Below are 21,396 nucleotides of genomic sequence, written 5' to 3'. Positions count from 1 at the left end.
GTATCCATTTTTACATTGCATGATACTTTAGTTTAAAGAAGAATATTTTACTTTCAAATAAGAAAAGAAAGATAAAAAAAAAGTCTCTCATTGTTAGTCCCAGTCTTGTATTAGCTCTGCAAAAGGATCAGATCTCTATAGTCATATAAGCATGCAGGATTTTTTAAAGACATCTTGGGCTAATCAGGTGTTTGTTTGCAATTAAAATATCTCTGTCTGTCTTTGTAATCTTTAAAAATCCTTCAGAGGCATACCCTGTATCTGAGTGACTTTTAAAACCAGTCATGAATTGAGCGTGAAGGGAAATTGCATTCCTATAAGGCTTTGAAAATTCTGGGAAAAAAGTGAGCTTGAAACTATGACTATGTACCTTTAAGTAAGATGTGTCTGAGGAGAAGGATTTTCTTGTGTGTGGTGATACCAGATATATTTACTAAGAAATATATACCCAAGGGTTTTATATGAATCCTTAGCAGCAGCAGCAGCAACAATCAGTATGAAGCTATTCAAAGAGGCGATTAAAGAGAAAGAATCATTGGAAACAGTCCACAAAAGTAATTTACTTAGATATTCATTTGCAAAATTAGTTAATCAAACCTAGCATTACCTATTAGCATGCACATCAATCGATTATTCGGTGTTAAAAAGCTGTCACCCTGCAAAGGTACCTACCCTGGTCTTCATCATTTCCAATAGGATTGAGAAAGGAGGCATCAGAAAAAAAAAAAGAACAACAAAACACAAGCTTATGGCTTTACTAGCAACAGCAAGATAGGAAAGGAATAAATTTAAGGAGCCATCTGAAGATTCATCTTAGCCTTTCAATGGGGCCATTCTTGGTAGCAGAAGATTGTGGTTGCCAGCATATGACGAGTATTATGATAAAAGCATCACAGCAGTGCAGTGAAGGAGAATAGCTACTAAGTTAAAACAATGTGTTTCTCTAAAAGAACTGCAGAGTTTTGAAAAATAGCTGCTACAAGTAATGTAATTACACAATAGAGGTTGACAGTGAGCTGATAAATGGGGGCACAACTTGCAAAGAAGAGATGTGATTTTATTTTTTTTTTAAGATTGCAGGATTTGTTCGGTCCCCCACTCCAGAATTTGCCAGTTGCTAGTCTCCGAGCATTCTTACATCCTGAATGTTACTAATATATGAGCAAGACTCTTTTCCTATCTGCTTACATTGAAATAACGTTACAAAGACTACTAGTAATAGCAGCTCAGGAGACATAAAATCAGCTTGTGTTTCATAGTAACAACATTTGTAGGGGTATGTCAATTTTTTCTCAGGAACATTCAGATCCCTGCTGAATCACAGATACCTCATAGCGCCTTTGCTCAGTTTAAACCAATTTAGGCTGAAACCTGAAAGTAAAGCAATGGCTGTTTTCCCTGCTTTTCTACCAAGAAAACGATGGTGATTCTACAATTGGAATTTAATTAGCATGGTGTCTGAGTCATACTTCTGCCTCTTACAGCATTTCAGAGACAAAAACTATCTCAAGTGCAAAGGGCAAGCAGATAAGTACAAGATCCATGCAGAAAGCACATCCAATAGGTGCCATTTTGTATTCTTTCTCATTGATCAAATGTTTTGCTCAGTTTGATGCCCTTAACAGCTGTTTGTGAATTTGCTGCAAACGGCCACCTCAGAACCTGTAGGAATCCCTCAGAGCTTGTTTCCTCACAAGGAAGGGGAAATTCATGCTGCTCATCTTTCTACAGACTTCTCTGACAACTGGTGAGAAAAGTTGGTGACAAGTACAGAAACTATTTGTAACTTTACCTGTTCCCCTCCACATCAGCAATGACTCTGTAAGTTCTTGGTTTTGCCCTTCCCTTTTCTGAAACAGAATCAAGTGATTGACTGATGTATTGCAGAAACCCTGGTCTTGCATAGCCAGAGCACAAAAAAAAGTGTTCCAAAGAGATCAGAGATATTTCAATATACAGATATAATTTGAGTTTGACTATGAGAATAAAAATAAAGGCTAATTTGCAACTTTTCCACCCATCCCCTCCCAGAAACCTTATTCCGGAAGATCAGATGTTTCGTACAATGAGCTAATTCACAAGCAGTGCATGTTGGAAGGAACACAAATTCTTCAAAGCAGTAGAGACTAAGGAATTAGGCTTGTGTTCCAAGATCTTAATCAATAGAAAATTAGGGTAATATTAAATTAAAATGTGGTATTAAATGCTGCATAAATGCACAGGCGGTAAATCACGTAAAGAAGGTTTTTGATTCCCTAGCAGTTACTGCAGTTAGTTCAAATAAGTATAACACAGAGTATACAATTAATAGCACTGAAGAAATGCTAAAGTTCATAACTTTTTTTGGCCACATGTTTAATTGATGACTTTTTAGAAGTTCTTTTGAAATGTTTTTTTCTGTTCTACTTATAGCATTTAATTATGAATAAAGTGTCAGGTAGTAAATACAGTAACATCTAACTATTTTACCAGCATATACCTATGGTTGCTGTAGGTCCAGAAATTAATTACCATCTACTCTTCACTGTAAGGAAGTGAAATAATCACAATAATCAAATAGTGTTTATATTTCATAATATGTTCTTTACTGTGCAAATAATTTTCCACTGTTCACCAAGTAAAATAATGGTAATTCATAACACAAAGCGAGAGGTCCTCTTTGTGTTTCTAGCACTATTTGAAAAAGCCATAAGATTTCCAACTATGGCACTGCAGATTTTCTAATGGAATTACTGAAAAAAACAACTTACATGTGATCTGCAACATTAGCCTCTATGCATGAAAGTCAGAGGCTCTGAAGATTTGAATTTCTAAAGTGACTTAGGTGTTGCAGTGCTTCATTTTTTGATGCCTGGCTCACAGGGCAGAATCAGATGCTTGGAGTTATGCTTCCTAAAAGGGGATTTGGGAACCTCTAAAAATGAAGTTGGTGGCAGCCACCATTGAAGAGCCTCTCAGCACGAGATTGTGAAGCACAAAGGTCCCTCTTAGGGTCCAGCACTACAGGTAGAATGATACCTGTGTCAAATGAATACATTAATGGCGATCTCTCTATGAGTATGGGGTCCTTGCAAAAGATGCCTTTCAAAAGTGTCACTAAAGCAGGAAAAGGACTACTTATTTTCAAACACAGCTGGTAGAGAAGCTGCTCTTCAACCCTGCTTTAAACAGTAGTACTGAGATTCCAACAGTTTACTGTGCTTCAGTTTAGAACTTTAACCCTGTTTCTGCCACATGCAGAAGGCAAGCCTGATGACCTGTCTGTGAGGTGTTTGGGACAGTTTTAAGACGCTACAACACACTTTCCTCCTCTAGTTGAAGTTCTGCCTCCAGCATTTATTTCATTAGGAAGAGAAAGAATACAGCTCTCCAGTCTAAAGATGAGAGCGTTCATATGAGGGAGAGAGGCTTTAGCACCTGAAATAGCAGAACTCCTTAGTATGCAAAGGGCTTTAGGTGGTATTGCTCACTACCACTTTTTCAGGGCAAAACACAACATAAAAACAGGGAATGTAACTGAAATAGAAATTTGACTCTACAAGGAGGAAACCAAACACATAGCATCAGAGCTAGAAGAGACTAAAGAGACATCAGGTTTTACTGGTTTAGGAATTGATATATTTTATTCCTTGCAATTGTTAAAAAAGAAGCGATTATTTCTTTCCACTGAAAATCTGAGATTAGACCTCAAGGTATGTCTTACACTGATTCATTTAATCAATTAATTTGAGTAATTTTATTTTTTTCAAATGTCTAATGGGTCCAGCATATTTTGCTTGAAAGTTGGTATTTACTTCTGACTTGTTAGTTAAAATTAAGGCAAACATTTTCACTCTCTTAAATTGGGATATATGCTGCTTCTGTACTGGAGCAATGGAAACCCTTGAAACTTTCATGTTGATGTCCAGAAAATACAGAGTAGAAAACATATAATGATGTTGAAATTTCCTTTGTAGTTTGAGAATGTAGTTTGGTATGCAGCAAACAACAGAATGCTGTACAAGAGAAGCTACTGTTGGCTGAAAATTAAGATGTTTGCTCCTATCTTCATTTAACCAAGCTCATCCCTGTGAAGCTTTCATGTGTGAAGAAATACATTATTCACACTCCTTAGATATAACAGCATTGTGGTTCAGCCTAAAAAATTAACAGAATTACCATTCAATGCCTGCCTGAGCTTAATAATCAGCCTTGTTAACCCCTTTAACCTTCACTGCATCTATTCTGACAGAAAAACATGTTTCTAAGAGGATTAGCACTTTCAGACTTCCTGCCTTGGCTAGGCTGAGTAAATGTGTATTTCTGAGGTTCAAGAAAAAATGTGTGGAGAGCTGCAGTCGGTGAACTCCTGACAGAAGATAACATAACAGCATGTAACATGCAAATACACACTATGATGACTCGAAGCATAACCTATCCATAGACATGAGCATGTTTTTGCAAACATCTCTGTGGGTGCAGGCATGAGTATCTTCCAGCTAGTTACCATCCATCAGCTACAGGTTGCCACGTACACGTTTCTGCTGGCAAAGTCGACTGTGGATGTATGCTTGCTTGAGGCAAAGTTAAACAGGATGATGTAAACATGTGAGTATGTGAGAGAACTACTTTGAACTGAGACAGCTGATTTTGCCTTCAGCAGAAAAAGGAGTACTTTTATTCTGATTCTATTAGTAGAGCTGTGGTAATGCTATTCTTCTGCTAACATGGAACAGTGAGATGAGAGTATTATATCAGACACAGTTATGTGGCAATGTTTCTGTAAGATGTTACTGTACCTGTGGGAAGGCCCCAGCTAGTCATAGCCTCTTCAGTTTGCTCTTATTTTCATCTTTAGAAATTTAACCATTGCTATTTATTGGTTGCTGTCTTTTAAATGGAAACAAAATACCTTAACTAATTACCTCAATACCCCTAGAAAACTTAGAGTAAATGCATTTGGTTGATCTTGGCTTCATATGACTTTGAAGTGATTTTAACTTTAATGCAGTTTTTACTATTTCTACTATTAATCTTCCATCACAAGCACTCTGATCAGGTTTAATGAAGTTTGCAGTGGAGTGCAGGGTGCTGCACTGAATAAGACTAAGGTCAGCATCAATTCTGTAGCCCATGAGTTAATGAAGTTTGCATTTGTCTGTCTTCATGTATGAAGAGAAATAGAGACTGACGGACAATCCTGAATGCAAATACAGATATTTTAAATCTGTGCTGGTCTCTAATTATCCAGATTGTTCTGAGAAGTCTTGGGGTGCTGAGGTAGGGCCAGAGATCGCTGAAAAGAGAATAAACCATGAATTTTCCTGTTTGGTCTGTGGATTTAAAGTCAGAACACATCTTTATGTCATTTTAAAGGGTATTAATGTGAATTCTGTTTGCCATGACAAAGATTTGTACATTGCTGTGATGGTAGGAACACTAATCAATTCTTCATCAGTCTCAAGAAAGGTGTAAGTAATGTCTTCCATCATGTAATTTGAAAGATAGAGATAACCAACGAGCCTAATTTGCAAGTCCTGAACCTCCCTACTTGTTCATTCAGGTTTTGTGTTTCCTTTACGGAATAATGGATTCATGTCCATCCACTGGCCTGAATTGGCAGTGTGCTTACTTGGTGGCACCTTTAAATACTCAGTGGAAATGCCACTAGAAAAACAATTGCAGAAGTGTATAGGAGACTGTAACATGTCTATAAATGAAACTCTCCATAGATCTCAGGGAGTAGTAGATAACAAATTACTAGTCATTAGTTGATGTAATTTCAATGAAGTCTGGCTTAGGTGATAGAAAATCAAGTGTTTTTCCAAACGAGTGTTTTCCTCCTCCCTTATTTCTCTAATTACTTGAGATAGGTAATTTTATTGCTGTGCTTCACGGACACAGTAGTGCTACAGTCTTGCAACAATTTGTAAATGTACTTAAGTTTAACCACCTACCTAAGTATTTGTGAGAACATGGCCAACAGGTTAATTATTTTTGTCAGTTTTTTGGAAGGCACTAGGTTTTTTCAAGGGCTTGATGCCCACCAGCTATTTTTGGAAATCATTAGCAGCAAACAGGAAAAAAATGAGAGTTATTTTCATTTTTTTCACACATGAGTGCCTGATAAATGTAAAACAATAAAATGAATCCCTTCTTCTGCCTTCTCACCCCTAGAAGTTTTAATTACTGAAAAAAATTCAGGCATAGCTATTCATGCATTTTGAAATGTTACTGGAGCTTTGCCAGCTAATGTGAGCCAATGTTGCTGAAGTGATTTAATAATTAATAGATTGTTACAACATTTGAGTAGAATCTTGCACTTAAGTCAATAAAACTGTTTAAGGAGGAAGAAAACACTGTTGAGTGAACAAGTTAATCAGGAACTTAGTGCTCTGAAAGACCATTTGGGGTATATGTCTAAATAGGAAGAGGATGTCATCTCTCAAAAGGCAAAACTGGGCTTTATGGGGCAGCTAGTTCAGGTAGTGTTTCTACTTTCTGACTTCCGTGTGTCATCACAATAAAATGAACCTGTATGTAGTGGTTATGTATTAGCAGTAATTAATTTGCAATCCTTGGAATTTAGATAGATTAGTCTCCAATCATTTGGGAGTGGTCTCTCCACAACTTTGCAAATCAGTTGATGAGAAGGGACTGTATTTTTATTGCAAAAACTGTCCAGAATGGATAAAACAAGGCATATTTACTCAGAGATTAGTCTCACAAAGAAGTGCTTAACTCATCACTCAGTCATTAAAATCAGTGTTGGAGAGCTTGAGTGTGCTAGTTGCACATTCACTTACAGGGTATCTGTGATAGGAACAGAAAGGAGCAATAGAAGTAACCATCACTTGAGGGATGATGTATTCTCTGCCTGCCTCTGTCAGACCTATATGATACCTGAAGCTTTGAAGCATGGGACAGGGAACATGCATAGCTTTGCCCTAGACACCCTCAGTAGCCTCATCCTCAGTTATGTCCCCCAAATTCAATGTGTGACAGGCACCTGAATGTCAAGCCCATCACAGCTCTGTGCCTCAATTTTCAAGGGGAAATTCTACCCTTTCTTTTTAGACTGGATATGTACTGTGGCAGAGGATCATCCCATCTCTCTGCACAGTGGTGCCAGCAGCATGACTCCTGGAGTTTGTAATAGAGAATGAGGGTGTAAGATTTGGGACTGATGTGTTAAAAGTAAACTTTGTGTGGTGCTCTTCCTTATAATAGAATCTGTATTAAAGATCTGCCAACAAAGTACTAATACTTTGTTCTTATTTCTTATCTGAGCCTTGTAACCTATTAAACAAGACTATAAATATAGTCATCAAGAAAAATAAGCTTAAGTTAAATGTTAAATTGTTGCAAAAATAACGTTTCTGATTAATTGTCTTTGTCAAATACCACCGTAAATGGTGTTGAAATTTGTTGCTTAATCAAAGAACTGTCTAAACTGTGTGCATTTACATTTTAAAAAATTAGAACGCAATTTGCCCAGAAGATAAACAATTATGGTCCAATTTTATAAGTGTATCTTCAATTGTTAGAACATACTTTAAATAGGAGCAAGTATGTACCAATTAATTATAGCTTAGAAGATTATTCTTAGCTCATTGTAGAGCTGTATAATTCAATCCTGAAAAAAAAAATGCCTGTAAAGGCACAGCACGATTTTAATTAATTTTTTTCTAACTGTTTAATTTTTAACTTTTTTCCCAAAGTGTTTAATTTTTAAACAAGCTCTGCTAGCTACATATTTCATTCTCACCATCATATCTCTTAAGCAAGAAAAATAAAGTTAAATAAATTGGATCAGTATTCAAATAAAAGCCATTTAAAGTGATGCTCTCAGGCATTTATTTTTATTCTTCTGAAGTATCCATCAATCATATTAGCTCTTTAAAAAAGCAACCAGCCTTGAAGGCCCAGACAAAGTTTAATATAACAAGGGGAACTGCAATTTTAGAACAACATTTTCCATGAAGTTATAATACTAAAAAATCTGTAGACTGGGGAGATTTCAGATATTTAGATAATGATGAAATACACTACTGTAGTGACTGGAAGAGATAGAAAGCAAAAATCCCCGCAAATGGAGAAAATGGGATTAGAGGACTCTCTTTTGGGGCAATGAGAAATTGCTTTGGGGATATTCTTATTTTCATAAACAATTTTCATTTTCACAAGAAGAATCCCCTGTCTACAGTCTTGATTACAAGCCTCTCACAAGAATAGTTTGTCGTGTTTTGTCGCTGTACATTTTGTGGTTTCTGAAGGTAAACCTTCTAAAATCAGTATTTGTTTTGATGTCTTGGTTTGTAGGGGGATCATTTTTTTTACATTGCCCTAATGACATAGCTTATAGATAGAGACCTAAAACCTTCCCTGGAGCAATTGATTGGATGATATTGAGTAGATCTGCTGCAGCACTGCCAGTATGCTATTTCTGATTTCGTGGCAGTAGAGTTTTCTTAGCAAGGATCATGGTGACATCTAGACTATGGTCATGGGGTCAGTACCATCACTCGTCCTAAGTCCTCCTTCCTTTCTAGAGATGCAAATGATCCTGTGCTTACTGACTGCACTGTTGTTAAAATTTCTGGTGATGACCCTTGAATTTATATGTTTTACTGTAAATTTGAAAAATATAAACCTCACAAGTGAGGAATGCTGACCATTCTGGGGTTAGACATCCACTTCTAGGTACCTCTGCTTCTGTGACTGTACTTGGCAAACATAGAGTGACAGTCCTTCCAGCCTAGAGTTCCTACCTGAATTAATGGGACAATTAACCAAAAAAGTATTGTCTTTTCCAGGTGCTTTATAGTTCCTTAGAGTACCTGTTGGCTGAATTGCATCTCTTGCAGTAAACCAAAGATAATATTTCTGCTATCAAATCTCAGAAAGAACTACATGTGCTTCTAAAAAGATGATTTAGTGTTTGTGTCAAGATATTAAGTTCTTTCTTCATTGAAATAAGGCTTGACTGGGTTCAGTTGTTCTTCATATTCAGGTATCAAGTGACAAGACAGATTTGGGGTAATGGGTTGTTTGGTTCCCTAGTCAGGGTAGCACCCCTTAGTCCTTTTGATTTAGTATATGTTCTTATGGCTGCTGTCAGCGTATTAAATCCCCTATTAAAAAGAAAAAAAAGACATAAGCTAGTAAGAAAATTGTGTTTTAAGAACAAATAACTTAGTGATTAGAAAATCAGGATAACATGACAATATAATTTCATCTTCTAGGCAGTGTATATGTATATGGCTGCATATTTATGTTACTGTAATTGCTCACCCAAAGTTTTGAGGCTTGCAGGTATTAGAAAACTTTAAACCTCATTCTGAGTTAATGTAATTCAACACAAAGGCAGCAGCTAAATATCTGCTCCTTTAATGTTGGTATGTCTTGAGTTCTTGTATTTAAATACGTATTCTTAATTTTATGTAATAGAGTCAGTTATATCTTTTGCCTTTACATGCACTTTTTGAAAGAAAAGTTAAATGGGAGAAAAATAAACTGTTGATATTCATTAATGTTTGAAATATCACTACAAGCACTTAATGATAAGACTTCCAAGTAAGAAGTACAAGTTCCATTACAGTGAAATGGAAATTCAACACTTAGCATACATGGATAATTCTGTAAATGTCAACTGAACTCACATTTTACTAATGTTAACTCAGTGTTTTGAAAATCAAAACTCAGTATATGGAAAGGCTGGTTAAAGTGGTAACTTTTTTCCTTTGCTGCCCATGTATGTTTAAACCCTATTTCTTTTAATGGATCTGCTCAACTTTAAGGATTTTCTTGTTTCCTTGCTCTTGACATATCACTTCTATAGGAACCACAGAAGCAATTGCATAGACCAGACATGAGTAAAATTCTAGTGATCCTGGGTATATCTGAGGAGTGTTAATAACTGCTGCAATATTGCTGGTGTGTCCTGCGCATGGTTAAAAGTTTCATATTCCTAGTAGCTTTAAAATGGATTACATTTCTCTTGTCCATCCTTTCAGTTTTGCTTGGGAGAGTTTACACCTGAATAAATATCTGTGTTTGTATCCATCAAATGCAAAATACCTCAGTGGTAGTCAAGGCAGCCCTTTGTGGCTCTGTTAGCAAGGAACTCTGCTAAAATTCTTCAGGAAAGCAGCACTATCCTGAGCCATGTCAGCTCAGCAGAAGCAAAATTCATATGACCATCTGCATCTGAACTTGCAGGTACACCCTCTGAGCTAATGACTGTGCTTGCCTCAACCTCAAGACTTCTTATCGCTCGGAAAAAGCATAACAAAAAAGCAGGAGGCATTAGTTCCCCAAAGTTTTTTAGCCCATAGTAGTAGGAGTGCACTTCTTTTCCCCTAGTTTTGCCTCAGTTTAGCTAAATATTCTTTTTATTCTTTTTCTTAAGAATCCATCATAGTTGTTGGGACCAGTTAGCCCAGAGAGGAAGCAACAGTTTGTAGCCCTTCACGATCATCAGTATATGGTTTCTTACCTTGTCTGCTTCCTTCTGAAGTACTGAAGAGGAACCAAAACTTTGAAATGCCAAAAAGCCACATTGATTTCATTTTCCAGGGACTCAAACATGGCCAAAGAGATCAGCTTAAGTTTTTAATAAAGGCATTCATCACAGAGTGAAAGAAAAGTCTTTTTCCATTTCAAGATAAGAATTTTTTGCTGGAGAATTAATAGATGGGAGTAGAAGAACTTCTTTGTTCTTGACTAGGATTAGCACAGTCTGTGGTATAAGACTTCAGTGAAATCCTCATGTAATTAAAGTACTGATGTAACCTTTTTTTTCTCCTCTGTTGTATATTCTGATGTCAAGTTTTATAGCAGTAATTTCTTTTTTGTTCCACTATATTACTACACAGACATTAACAGCAACTGTATGTACTTCTAGATTCTCTAAAGAGGTCTTGCATATGAAGTTCCAGAGGTGATTCAGCCCAGCCATTATTAACTAGAGAACTGTGTTTTGGTATAATTTTTACCATCAAAAAGAGGTCTTTTTTTTTCCTGAAAATCAGAAACATATTCCTCTGAGAAATGTCTAGCTTTACTTGTAGGAATACCCTTTAGCTCACAGAACTTTCAGCTTCTATGCTTGTATAGGAAACATAAGCAGGATAGGATATTGAATGCTCAGCTGAGATCTTTTTAGAAGAAAATGATACATGTACACATACTGTACTGGGTCTGAATTTGGCTTCAGGAAGCTGTCATTTAACTGTGGTCTGAGTTGATATTAATTGAGCAGTATTCACAGTTCACAACCATCCTGTGGCATAGCTGGTTTTGTACTGGTATTAGTACGCTGAAAAAAGTGACACTCCTGACAATACCTTGTTTAACTAGCATTGTCGCAGAACATCTTTCCTTACTTGTATGCTACTGTATGAAGATAGAGCACTTTTCGGCACAAGCAAGGAGGAGTTTCTGGCTGATCAACTCCTGTTCTAAAACAGTATTAAGGACAAAAAGAGCAGATTTGGCATAGAGCTCAGCAAGAGAATGTTAAGATCCTGTACTAATTTGGAGAGCTTGTGTTATCTGTAGGTTATGTGGCACATTATGTATTGATGAACTATATGACCATATTTTCTAGTCTCCTCACAACATGACAGCATTACGAAAAGAATGGCAAGCATGTGTTACCCATTAGAAAGTCCATTATGATGGCCTGGAAGATATTGGTGGCAGTAAAGAGATGCAAGTGTAATTTTCAGAAAAAAGATTACTGTTGCACATTAATTTTGAAGTCTCATAAATGTTCCTCCTTAGTTTCCAATATCAGGAGGCTGATTATTTACCCCAATGCTATGACTGATTTCTTTTGTAGAATCCCACTCAATGTGAGAGACATTGTCTACTGTACAGGAGTTTCACTGATGGATGAAGATGTATGGGAGTTCATTTGGATGAAATTTCATTCCACCACAGCAGTGTCTGAGAAGAAAATACTATTAGAAGCCTTAACTTGCAGTGATGACAGAAACTTGCTCAACAGGTACAAAAATGTTTTATATCTGAATCTGTTACCAAGAATCACTTCAAAATTTATGGATCATCACTTGAGGTTTGGTCTGAATGAAAGAACTTTGCTTTTCAAGCACACACTATCTGTTGAAACCTTCTTATGCTTTTGCATTAATACATATAAAAATTGACACATATTATACCTTTTCACTTCCAGATTTTCCTGTGTTCATTGGAAATGTTTGAAATCCTGTAATTGCTGATATTTTTTGTTAGCATGTCATTTAAGTGTCTTGACCGGTCTGATCTTAGAGATTTCATAAAAATGCATACATAAAGCTCCACTTAACTTGTACTGACATCCTTTTACATCAAGATTTTTCTGATTCATAAACACGTCCAGTCTTTGGAATCATAGAAATAAACCACTGAACTCACTTGGAGACTTAAACAAGCCATTTGGCAGTGATTTTTTTTTTCTGAGAGTTTTCTGATGTCCTGATATTAGACTGTGTGTTGGTGAAACTAAGTAGGATTTTTTTTCTTCTTTCCCCCACTAGACTTTTGAATTTGTCTCTCAACTCAGAAGTTGTCCTGGATCAGGATGCAATTGATGTGATAATCCACGTAGCTCGAAATCCACATGGAAGGGATCTTGCTTGGAAATTTTTCAGAGAAAAATGGAAAATATTGAATGCTAGGTAAAGATAAAAAATCTAAATTTATTTTCATTTTCTTATCTTGATATAATTCGTGTGTATTCATGTAAGTTCCTGAATGTAGTCCATTCTCTTTTAATTCATAAATGGAGATGTCTCTAAATACATACATATAGGTCATAAATGCATTTATTCATGGATTATCACACACGTGCATAGACACATTTGTCTCTCAGCAATCATCTGTATATATATTGCTTTATTGTGTTTACGCTTATGATAATGAATTCTACCTATATATCAAGTGCTGCAGTTCTACTTTTATAGAGATAAAAAGCAGAAGTTTCCAAAGTAGTTTTTCTGATTTTAAGTCTGATAGAAAAAAATTATCTTTTTAAGAATGTTATTTCAACTGTGGAAAAAAAAACCCAAACCCTTTTTGAAACATTTCCATTTTCAAAAGGATGCTAATGTAGTGTCATCCCTTTTCTTTCCACTCTGTGTTTCAGGTGAGTTTCAAGTAATAAAGGAGCAACATTTGAAATTAAAAATAGATGAACAGAAAGGAGACAGGGTTGCTCCTTACACCTGCTTCTCTTTCTCTTTGAACAAGTGCTACATGCTCGTACTCAGAAGCCTAGTCAACATTTTAAAATGCTTTTTGGTGAAGATTTTTATATTAATTCAATGAATGACTAATTTCTTTAGTTCTTTAGGGACAGCCTGAGGGCCTGAAAGGTTGCACAGCAGCTCATCTGATACTGCCAGATTAGAAGGGACCACAACTCGAATGAAGCTTGGGTTCTTAAAGGCAGGTGTCCAAGAATTTCAGATATTCCACACCAGGCCCTCCTGTGGTGTTGACAGGAAAGGTATTGGAGATATGTTCCATTCTGGACTTGTGAGGAGCCAACTGGTGTACCACAGAATATTTGAAATGGTATATTTAAGATGCTGTATTTAAGGAACTAAATCCCAGTGCCTGATAAATACAGGTACAAACTTTTTAGAGGTTTCACAGCATCAAGAGTCAAGGAAACTCAGATGCTGAGCAACTTTCCTAAAAGTTCAGAAAGCTGTTCATGCCGGTTTGGATAATATTTTATAGTATAGTGGTATTTTAGAAGAAGTTCAGCTGGGAAAATAGGTTTGAGCTGGAATTGGTTTTGGAAGTTTATATTGCAGGAGCATACTTTTTGACAGCCATTTCCAAAAAGCTTTAAGAGTGCTGAAGAGTTTAAAAATTAAGAATTCTCTGCTCCTGGTGTGATTATTCCAGGAATTGGACTTCTACATGAAAACTGAATGGCAGACACATTACTATTATGCAACCCAGTGCAGATGCCAAATAATTGTTCAGGTTCCTCCAGGGATTTATACAGAGTCTAGGCATAAAGCTATCACAATCTGTATTGCTGTAAACACATATGTAGTAGTCGTGTTTTGCCTTAGCAAGCCCGTTCATCTGACAACATAGCTAACACCTGTGATTTTAGATGTGGACAAGGTTAAGCAGTGTAGACAAGTAGAAAATATTTAGAAAACTATGCCACATGCCAAATCTTTTTTGTGTTTCAATTTTAAATAGCTTAACTTCACCTAGAATTTGAATTGTATTTATTTCACTTGCGTGGAATGCATCACTGTGTAATCTGAATTCTTAACAATCAGCAAGATCTCATGAAAAACCTGTTATTGTCCTTTTTTTAAAATGAGAAAATAACAGTCTGTTTCTTTGCCCAACACTGTCTTTGTGTTGTCTTCATTCAGTTTGATCTCCAAACACAAGTCAGAGCCACCAAGAAGATTGTAGCAGTTGATTTTTCTGAAAGTGACATCCAGTTGAGTTTTTATTGATCACTGAAAGATTCAATGCAGTGGAATAAAACAGTTAGTGCAAGCTGTACATATGTGATGTAAATTGAAAATAACATTGTTTTGTAATCACAGATTAGAACCTTTTAAGTGAGACTTCGAGAGGGTGGAATTAGTCTAATAATTTGCCCTTTAATGTTCAGTGAAACAGTGACATGATAGAATGCGAGGTCCTACATCTGGGTCATGCAATCCAAGGCACACCTACAGGTTGGGCAGAGAAGGGATTGAGAACAGCCCTGCAGAGAAAGACTTGGGCATGATGGTTGATGAAAAACTTGACATGATTCGGCAGTGTCTGCTCGCAGCCGAGAAAGCCAATCAAATCCTGGGCTGCATCAAAAGAAACATGGCCAGCAGGTCAAGGGAGGTGGTTTTCCCCCTCTACTCTGCTCTCTTGAGACCCCACCTGAGTACTGCATACAGTTCTGGCGTCCCCAACATAAGAATGACATGGAACTGTTGAAGCAAGTCCAGAGAAGAACCACAAAGCCAATAAGAGGGTTGAAGAACCTCACCTGCAAAGACAGACTGAGAGAGTTGGGGCTGTTTAGCCTGGAGAAGAGGTTGCATGGAGACCTCCTAGCAGCTTTCTGGTATCTGAGGGGTACCTACAGAAAGTCAGAGAGGAACTCTTTGTCAGGAACTGTACTGATAGGACAAGGAGTAAAGGGTACAAATAGAAAGAGGGGAAATTTAGGTTAGATATTAGGAAGAAATTTTTTACTGTGAGGATGGTTAGACACTGGAACATCTTACCCAGGGAGGTTATGGATAACCCAACCCTGGCAGTGTTCAAAGTCAGGTTGAGCAACCTGTTATGGTGAGAGGTGTCCCTGCACATGGCAGGAGTGGTTGGGACTAGATGATTTTTAAGGTCCATTCCAATCCCTTAATGTTCTACGATTCTATGATTAGGGTTCTGATTTAAGCTCACCACACTAGGACATTTTTAAAATACATGCTTTGTTGTGGAATTATAGTTCAAAAAGGACACGGACCTCTTGGAGAGAGTGCCACGGACAGCCACAAAGATGATCTAAGGGCTGGAGTATGTCTTCTATGAAGACATGTTGAGAGAGTTGGGAATGTTCAGCCTGGGGAAGAGAAGGCTCTGGGGAGACCTTGTTGCACCTTCAAGTACTTGAAAGGACCCTACAGGAAAGCTGCAGAAGGACTTTTTAGTGATAGGACAAGGGGTAATGTCTTCAAACTGAAAGAGGGCAGGTTTAGATTGGATAATATGAAGAAATTCTTTACTGTGAGGGTGGTAAGGTACTGTTGGATGGGGCTTGGAGCAACCTGGTCTAGTGAAAGATGTTCCTGCCCATGGCAGGGGAATTGGAACTGGGTGACCTTTAAGGTCTCTTCCAACCCCAACCATTCTATGATTGAAGTGATTGAAGTATACTCTGTCCCAAGGCATCCTTTTTCTACAATTATAATTTAGTATTTAATCTGATTTAAAATTAAAACACATTGTACGAAAAATTAATTTAATAAGGTCATATCTCAGTGGTATTTTCCATTTAATTTATTATAAAAGGTGTTGATGTTTCAGGTAGTAATATGAAATAGCTGAGGGGGATTGAATTATAATGCTATTGCCTCCTATTTTTAAACACAGCATGTCAAGGAGTTAGAATTACCACAAAATCTTGTTAACCTTTCATATTTTTATAGTATGCTTGTATTCATGTTGTCCAGAACATACTGATAATGTATAAAGTCTTCAAAATCACCCATATAATTTATAAAGATGACTTAAAACTTGAGTTACCTAACAAGTCTTTAGTAAGAAATCTGTGGGACTAAGACTGCTACAATTTTAAAAAAGAGAATTGAAAATACTACGCTTTAGTTCTTGTGACCTCAGCATGCACTACCTCTTAAAGCATTTTCATCCTGTGTACACATGTGTGTCTGTGTGTGAAAATTTAATCCATCAGCTACCTATCAGAATTCCTTCATTCTGAAGTGCTGAATCATTTGTCAGCATTTGAAAATTTGACACTATATGGAAAGGCATTTACATCTGTGCAAAGTAAATGGACTTTGCTGCCTCTCGAGTTTGCACAAGTGCAAAGCGTGTACAAATTTGGAGAACTGGAGTTTTACATCCACAGAAGGAAAGGTGCAGGTGGAGAGCCAGTGTCTCCAGAGTGTTTCCAGGGAGTTCAGGCATGTAATGTCCTAGTTCTGTAGTGTTGTTGTCTTTCCTGTTAAGGGTGAGAAGACTGACACTTGTAAGACCAAACGCTTTTCCTATTTATTCTTCTGTATCACACCTGCAAAACACTGTTTTGAAGGTGACTTTTCTAGAATTTTTGCCAGCAGAGCTTGTATAGAAATTGCTGTTAATGGCTGACTTTTTACCAAGTATGCCTAGTGGGCAGTAATCAGCACAGGTATGCATGAAGGTATCATTTTCAGTGGAAGAAATTCTGTTACTTCTTGTTTGCACTGTGGCTACGGTAGGCTGCAAGAAAAATAAAACCCCTGCAGCTCTTTTTATGAGGTCACTTTTCTAAAGTGGATTGGTAACCTCGTCAAAAGACCCCATCAAGAGGAGCTTCCAGTCTTCCAAACAGTCAATTATGTCTAAGCTGAGACTGTAATAATAAAGGACTTTGTTAGAAAGCCTAAACATGCTTAAGGACCATGAAATCCATACTTCCCATAGGAGATGTTTGCCTCTGGATGTCTGTATATGCCAGTGTGACCGAGGTTTTGGGAAAAGAGATGTACTTGCTGAAATATCTGTGAATGATTCAGGTATTAGTGGTCAGGGAGTAGGATTTTTGATACCTCTGTGTTTCTCCTCACACAAGCTCAAGATAGCAAGCAACATGGTGTAAACCTTCCCTAAAACAGAATCTTATCAAAGAGAACCTAGTTCTCTTCCCTCTTCGTCTTTATATCCTTCTCACTTTGGCTATCTCTCTCCTTCTCTTTCTTTCTTCCTTTTGAAAGAACTGTAGCTTAGAATACCTAAGCATTGAAGGGTAATTAATTTGGGATTAATAGAAGCAAAACAGAAAGTCATGCCTGCGCTAGTTCATTTCACTTGGAATTTTGAATTCCTTCTGTAAATCAGTTTGTAAAAGTGGAGGATGAACTGAATTGTTTCCCCAGATAAACTTGATTGCAGTGAAGTCTATCGGTAATACTTACATGTCTTACAGGAGAGCTGGATTCTCTATCTTAAAAACAGTCATGTTCAGATTAGCTAGATATTGCTTTGGACGTGTATGGAGATGCAGATAAGGATGACTATTTGTCAAGTGTTTTTACGATGCTGAATGACATCTAACTTGAGCAAAAGACTTGCTTTGGTTTTCCAATGGAGTTATATTTTTCATGCTAAAGACTAAAAGAGAAAAACCACATCAACAAACCTCACAAACTATTTTAATGTGAAATGTAAGACTTAAGAAGTAGTCTGGTCAGGAGTCATGTAGATGCTTCATTTGGAGAATTGAAAAAAACTTATGGAAAAGCAAGTGAACAGGAGGATTTGAATGGCCAATTTCAAAGCAACTGTCTGCTGAAGGTTGTTGCTGGTGGCTGCTGAATATCCTTTAAATATTCCTTGCCCAAGCTTTGAAATTTTCATTCCAGGTTGGTTCTTTGAAGATGCTACATCATGGCCCAGGGGATTATTTTAGCAGTATTATTCTCTATCAGTATTATTTATTTTAATTATCAGGTACTGGAACAATAAAATTTGATTCAGTTCACTTATTGAGAGGCAATTTGTAATGTAGATGAGGTGAATGAATAAAAAATGCAGAGAAGGCTGCAGCATTTCAAAAAGTCTGTTTTAATGGTACAGCTAGAAGGGTTCCTCAGAATACTTCTCATAGTTGTTGCTCTGCTCCTTCATTGACATCTGTATTTTGGTGTCATGTGGAAAGCTGTTCTGTTAAGCATGGTTTGGTCCTTCCCTCCTCAGAAGCGCTTATTTGTGTCTGTAGTAAAGCCCATTCTGCTTAAGAGCATCTGACTTAAAATAACTACAAATATTTCAGTCTACAAGAGCATCTCAGTCTAGGGTTCTATCATGAAACACTGAAATACCAGTGTCCAGTTCCAGTACTATTTCCTTGATTCCCCAGAATCAGTCCCATCCCTTTTCACTTGCCTACAGATGATTACTTTCTAATTTTCTGTGCATCTTCTTTTTGCCCTTGCAGGTATGGAGAAGCATTATTTATGAATTCAAAGCTAGTCAGTGGGGTCACAGAATTCCTCAATACTGAAGGAGAACTAAGAGAGGTAATTTTTAAATTACTTTCGGCATGTGAGGCTGTATTTGTCATAGACAGGGGGTCAGGCAGGAACAGTAATAAGGTTGTCCAGAAACTCTGGTTGCTCAGCTGCAGTTGAAGGCCCAGCTGTCCATGCAGTTGGGCAGCACAAGGATGAGGAGCAGATTGCAAAATCACACAAGTGTGTAGAGGTGGTGTCAGGAGGGGGATTGTGCAGACACCTCTTTGTGCTTGGCTGGATGTGAAGGTTTGTTTTTTTCTCTTGACTATTGGTTGAGAAACTAAAGATGAGATGTTTCTATCCACATTAATTTATGCTGCAGAGGCCAGCCCTTGAAAACAGCAGTGTTGAAAGTAGAAGCATATTCTCTCTTTTTCTCTTGCTTACAGTATTTTCCATGTGAGAAAAGCTGTTAACTTGAATATGCTGACCAAAATAATTTGTTCTAAGTGCAAAGTACTTATTATTTAGATTGCAAAGATTTCTCATTTTAACTTAACATCTGTCCTGACTGAGGTAGTTGTGCAGTTTTGCTGAGCCCTGCTTAGCAGCTGCTCAACCTTGCCCCAAATGGATCCAATGGTTCATATTGCAGCACAGTCACCATTACTTGAACTCTGATTGCATTATGATATTTTGCATCCAACCACTTGTCTGCACTCAAGTCTAGTGGCCTCAGGAACTTAGGGAAGAGCTGCAGCTGGTTTCCTCAAAATTACCCAGGTGGGAATGATAGTGCTGGCCAGATTTGAACATCTGCCCTGCTCAAGGAAGCCTTTGTACTGTTAGTTTCAACCTCCGTGACAGCATTGGCAAGCTGCCTGTTTATACTTCCCTTAAAGAAACTGGCCTTTCTTTTAAACCTTTGTAAATACTTCGGTATAAAAAGTACAGAGATCAAGTAAAGTCTGATTTTGATAGTTTCCAGGTCCCTTCCATGCTTTTAACTGTGATGGGAAACAGACAGTTGCAGAATCAACCTTTACAGCTTTGAGCCCACGCACAAAGAGCAGTCGAAATTTAATAATCAAGGTGAATTTGGTGTCACCAGCAAACAGAAATTCACTAGTTATTCGCAAGAGTTGCTAACGCCACCTAATTTTATACAAGTCAACGTAACATGGGATCTACTGTGCAGATCAGCCTTGCAGTTCTCACTTAGAAAGAACAGTAATTCAAAGCACACCACCATTAGCTGTAATGATGCAGGTGATGGTGCTATAATTTGAGTATACACAAGAACATAGCAGGGGTGTTTTCAGTCTGCAGAAAAAAGATCAAAGTTTTCTCATAAGGGAAGGGGTATGTTTCAGGCATTCAAACATTGTTAAATGAGTGCCCACTTGCTATTTTGCCATTCTCTTCACACTGTAACCATCCCTTCCTTTTTTCAACTACAGACCTATATTATATCATCAAAAGGGATCTCCAAATGAAAATAAAATAAATGTATTGTGAAGCTTGATAAAACCAAAAGACATCAGGGCTACCTTCTGATATTTGCAAATAAACCTTAATTAAGCAGTTCCAGTGCTCACGGTTTGGTTTCTTAGGTAGAAATAAATTTTAGAGCAGCCATCCACGCAGTACAGCAGCTGAGCTGTAGGAGGGAAGGAGGTAACGATATTAATGTGATCCAGCGCTGACATGTCAATATCTTCCAGTGCAATGTGAAGCAATTGCATCACATCTAACTGACAGTGTGCTGTCTTATTACATTTCCTACTAAATCTTTCTACCCGATACTGCATTTACTTCTGCAGTGATCATCGAGGTTTGTCCTAAATGCCTGACTTGTTTGTGTGCAGTGGAAATATTTGCTTTCTTTAGTTGCTGCAAATTTAACCTGTGAACTTGTATTTCCAGCTAAAGAACTTTATAAAGAGTTATGAAGGGGGAGCTGCTGTCTCTTTCTCTCGCGCCGTGGAAACTGTAGAAGCCAACGTGCGGTGGCAAAGGCTTTATAAGGAAGAACTATTCCACTGGCTAAGAAAATCCTTGACACACTAATCTGTCTTTTCAGCCGACCATTTAACATGATACACTGCAAGAAGAGGAGACATTTTAGAAGTGTTCAACATGAAAATCAGCAAGACAAAATCAGATTGCAGGGATAAGGGATTTTTTCTTTTTTCATTGTGGTTTTTATTTTTACACTGAGCTCTTGTGAAATTGTCAAGAAGATTTTCAGCAGACAAGATCATGAATGTTTGTGAAATCTAGTCCTCAATGTACAGAACCAAACATGATATTAAGTGATGCATGTAAATGTTGAAGAAAAACAAACAAAAAATCCTTCATAGACTATTTTGTGCATGCTTGTACTGTCTCTGCCTGTATTTTAGCATGCTTATGTAAACAGCCACATTTTATATGTGAGTTCCAGTTACATCAAAGTTGGGCATTATACAAAGCACAAAGACTCTACGACAATCAGTATTTCAATGAACAAAGGGAAAGCAAGGAAAAGGAAATGCAGAAGGCTTTCAGCTTGGGGCAGTATGAGATGTAAAGTCAACTTTCCTGCTCTCTGCCAACTCATCTACCACTCAGATGTCTCTTAATGATTACAAAGATACCAGCTCATTTTTTGAGTTGCCAGTTGTTCCTGCAGTCGCCATATTCCTGT

General features: G+C 37.3%; 1 protein-coding gene across 1 annotated transcript in view; it reads left to right on the top strand.

Annotated features, from left to right (window-relative positions):
- Positions 1 to 21,187, top strand: part of TRHDE (thyrotropin releasing hormone degrading enzyme) — a 202,912-nt gene extending 181,725 nt beyond the window's left edge. Inside the window, exons 16-19 of the mRNA XM_017832814.1 lie at positions 11,825 to 11,992; positions 12,522 to 12,662; positions 18,692 to 18,773; positions 20,634 to 21,187. Coding sequence (XP_017688303.1) covers positions 11,825 to 11,992; positions 12,522 to 12,662; positions 18,692 to 18,773; positions 20,634 to 20,777 — 535 coding nt within the window. The 3' untranslated portion in view covers positions 20,778 to 21,187. The remainder of the gene's footprint in view (positions 1 to 11,824; positions 11,993 to 12,521; positions 12,663 to 18,691; positions 18,774 to 20,633) is intronic.
- The last annotated feature ends 209 nt before the right edge of the window (positions 21,188 to 21,396 follow it).

Source organism: Lepidothrix coronata, unplaced genomic scaffold (genome assembly GCF_001604755.1).
Source record: "Lepidothrix coronata isolate B3197 unplaced genomic scaffold, Lepidothrix_coronata-1.0 Scaffold206, whole genome shotgun sequence".
In the NCBI taxonomy this organism is placed as follows: domain Eukaryota; kingdom Metazoa; phylum Chordata; class Aves; order Passeriformes; family Pipridae; genus Lepidothrix; species Lepidothrix coronata.
The sequence above is the reverse complement of the archived record's forward strand: the minus strand, read 5'-3'. Positions and strand labels throughout refer to the sequence as shown.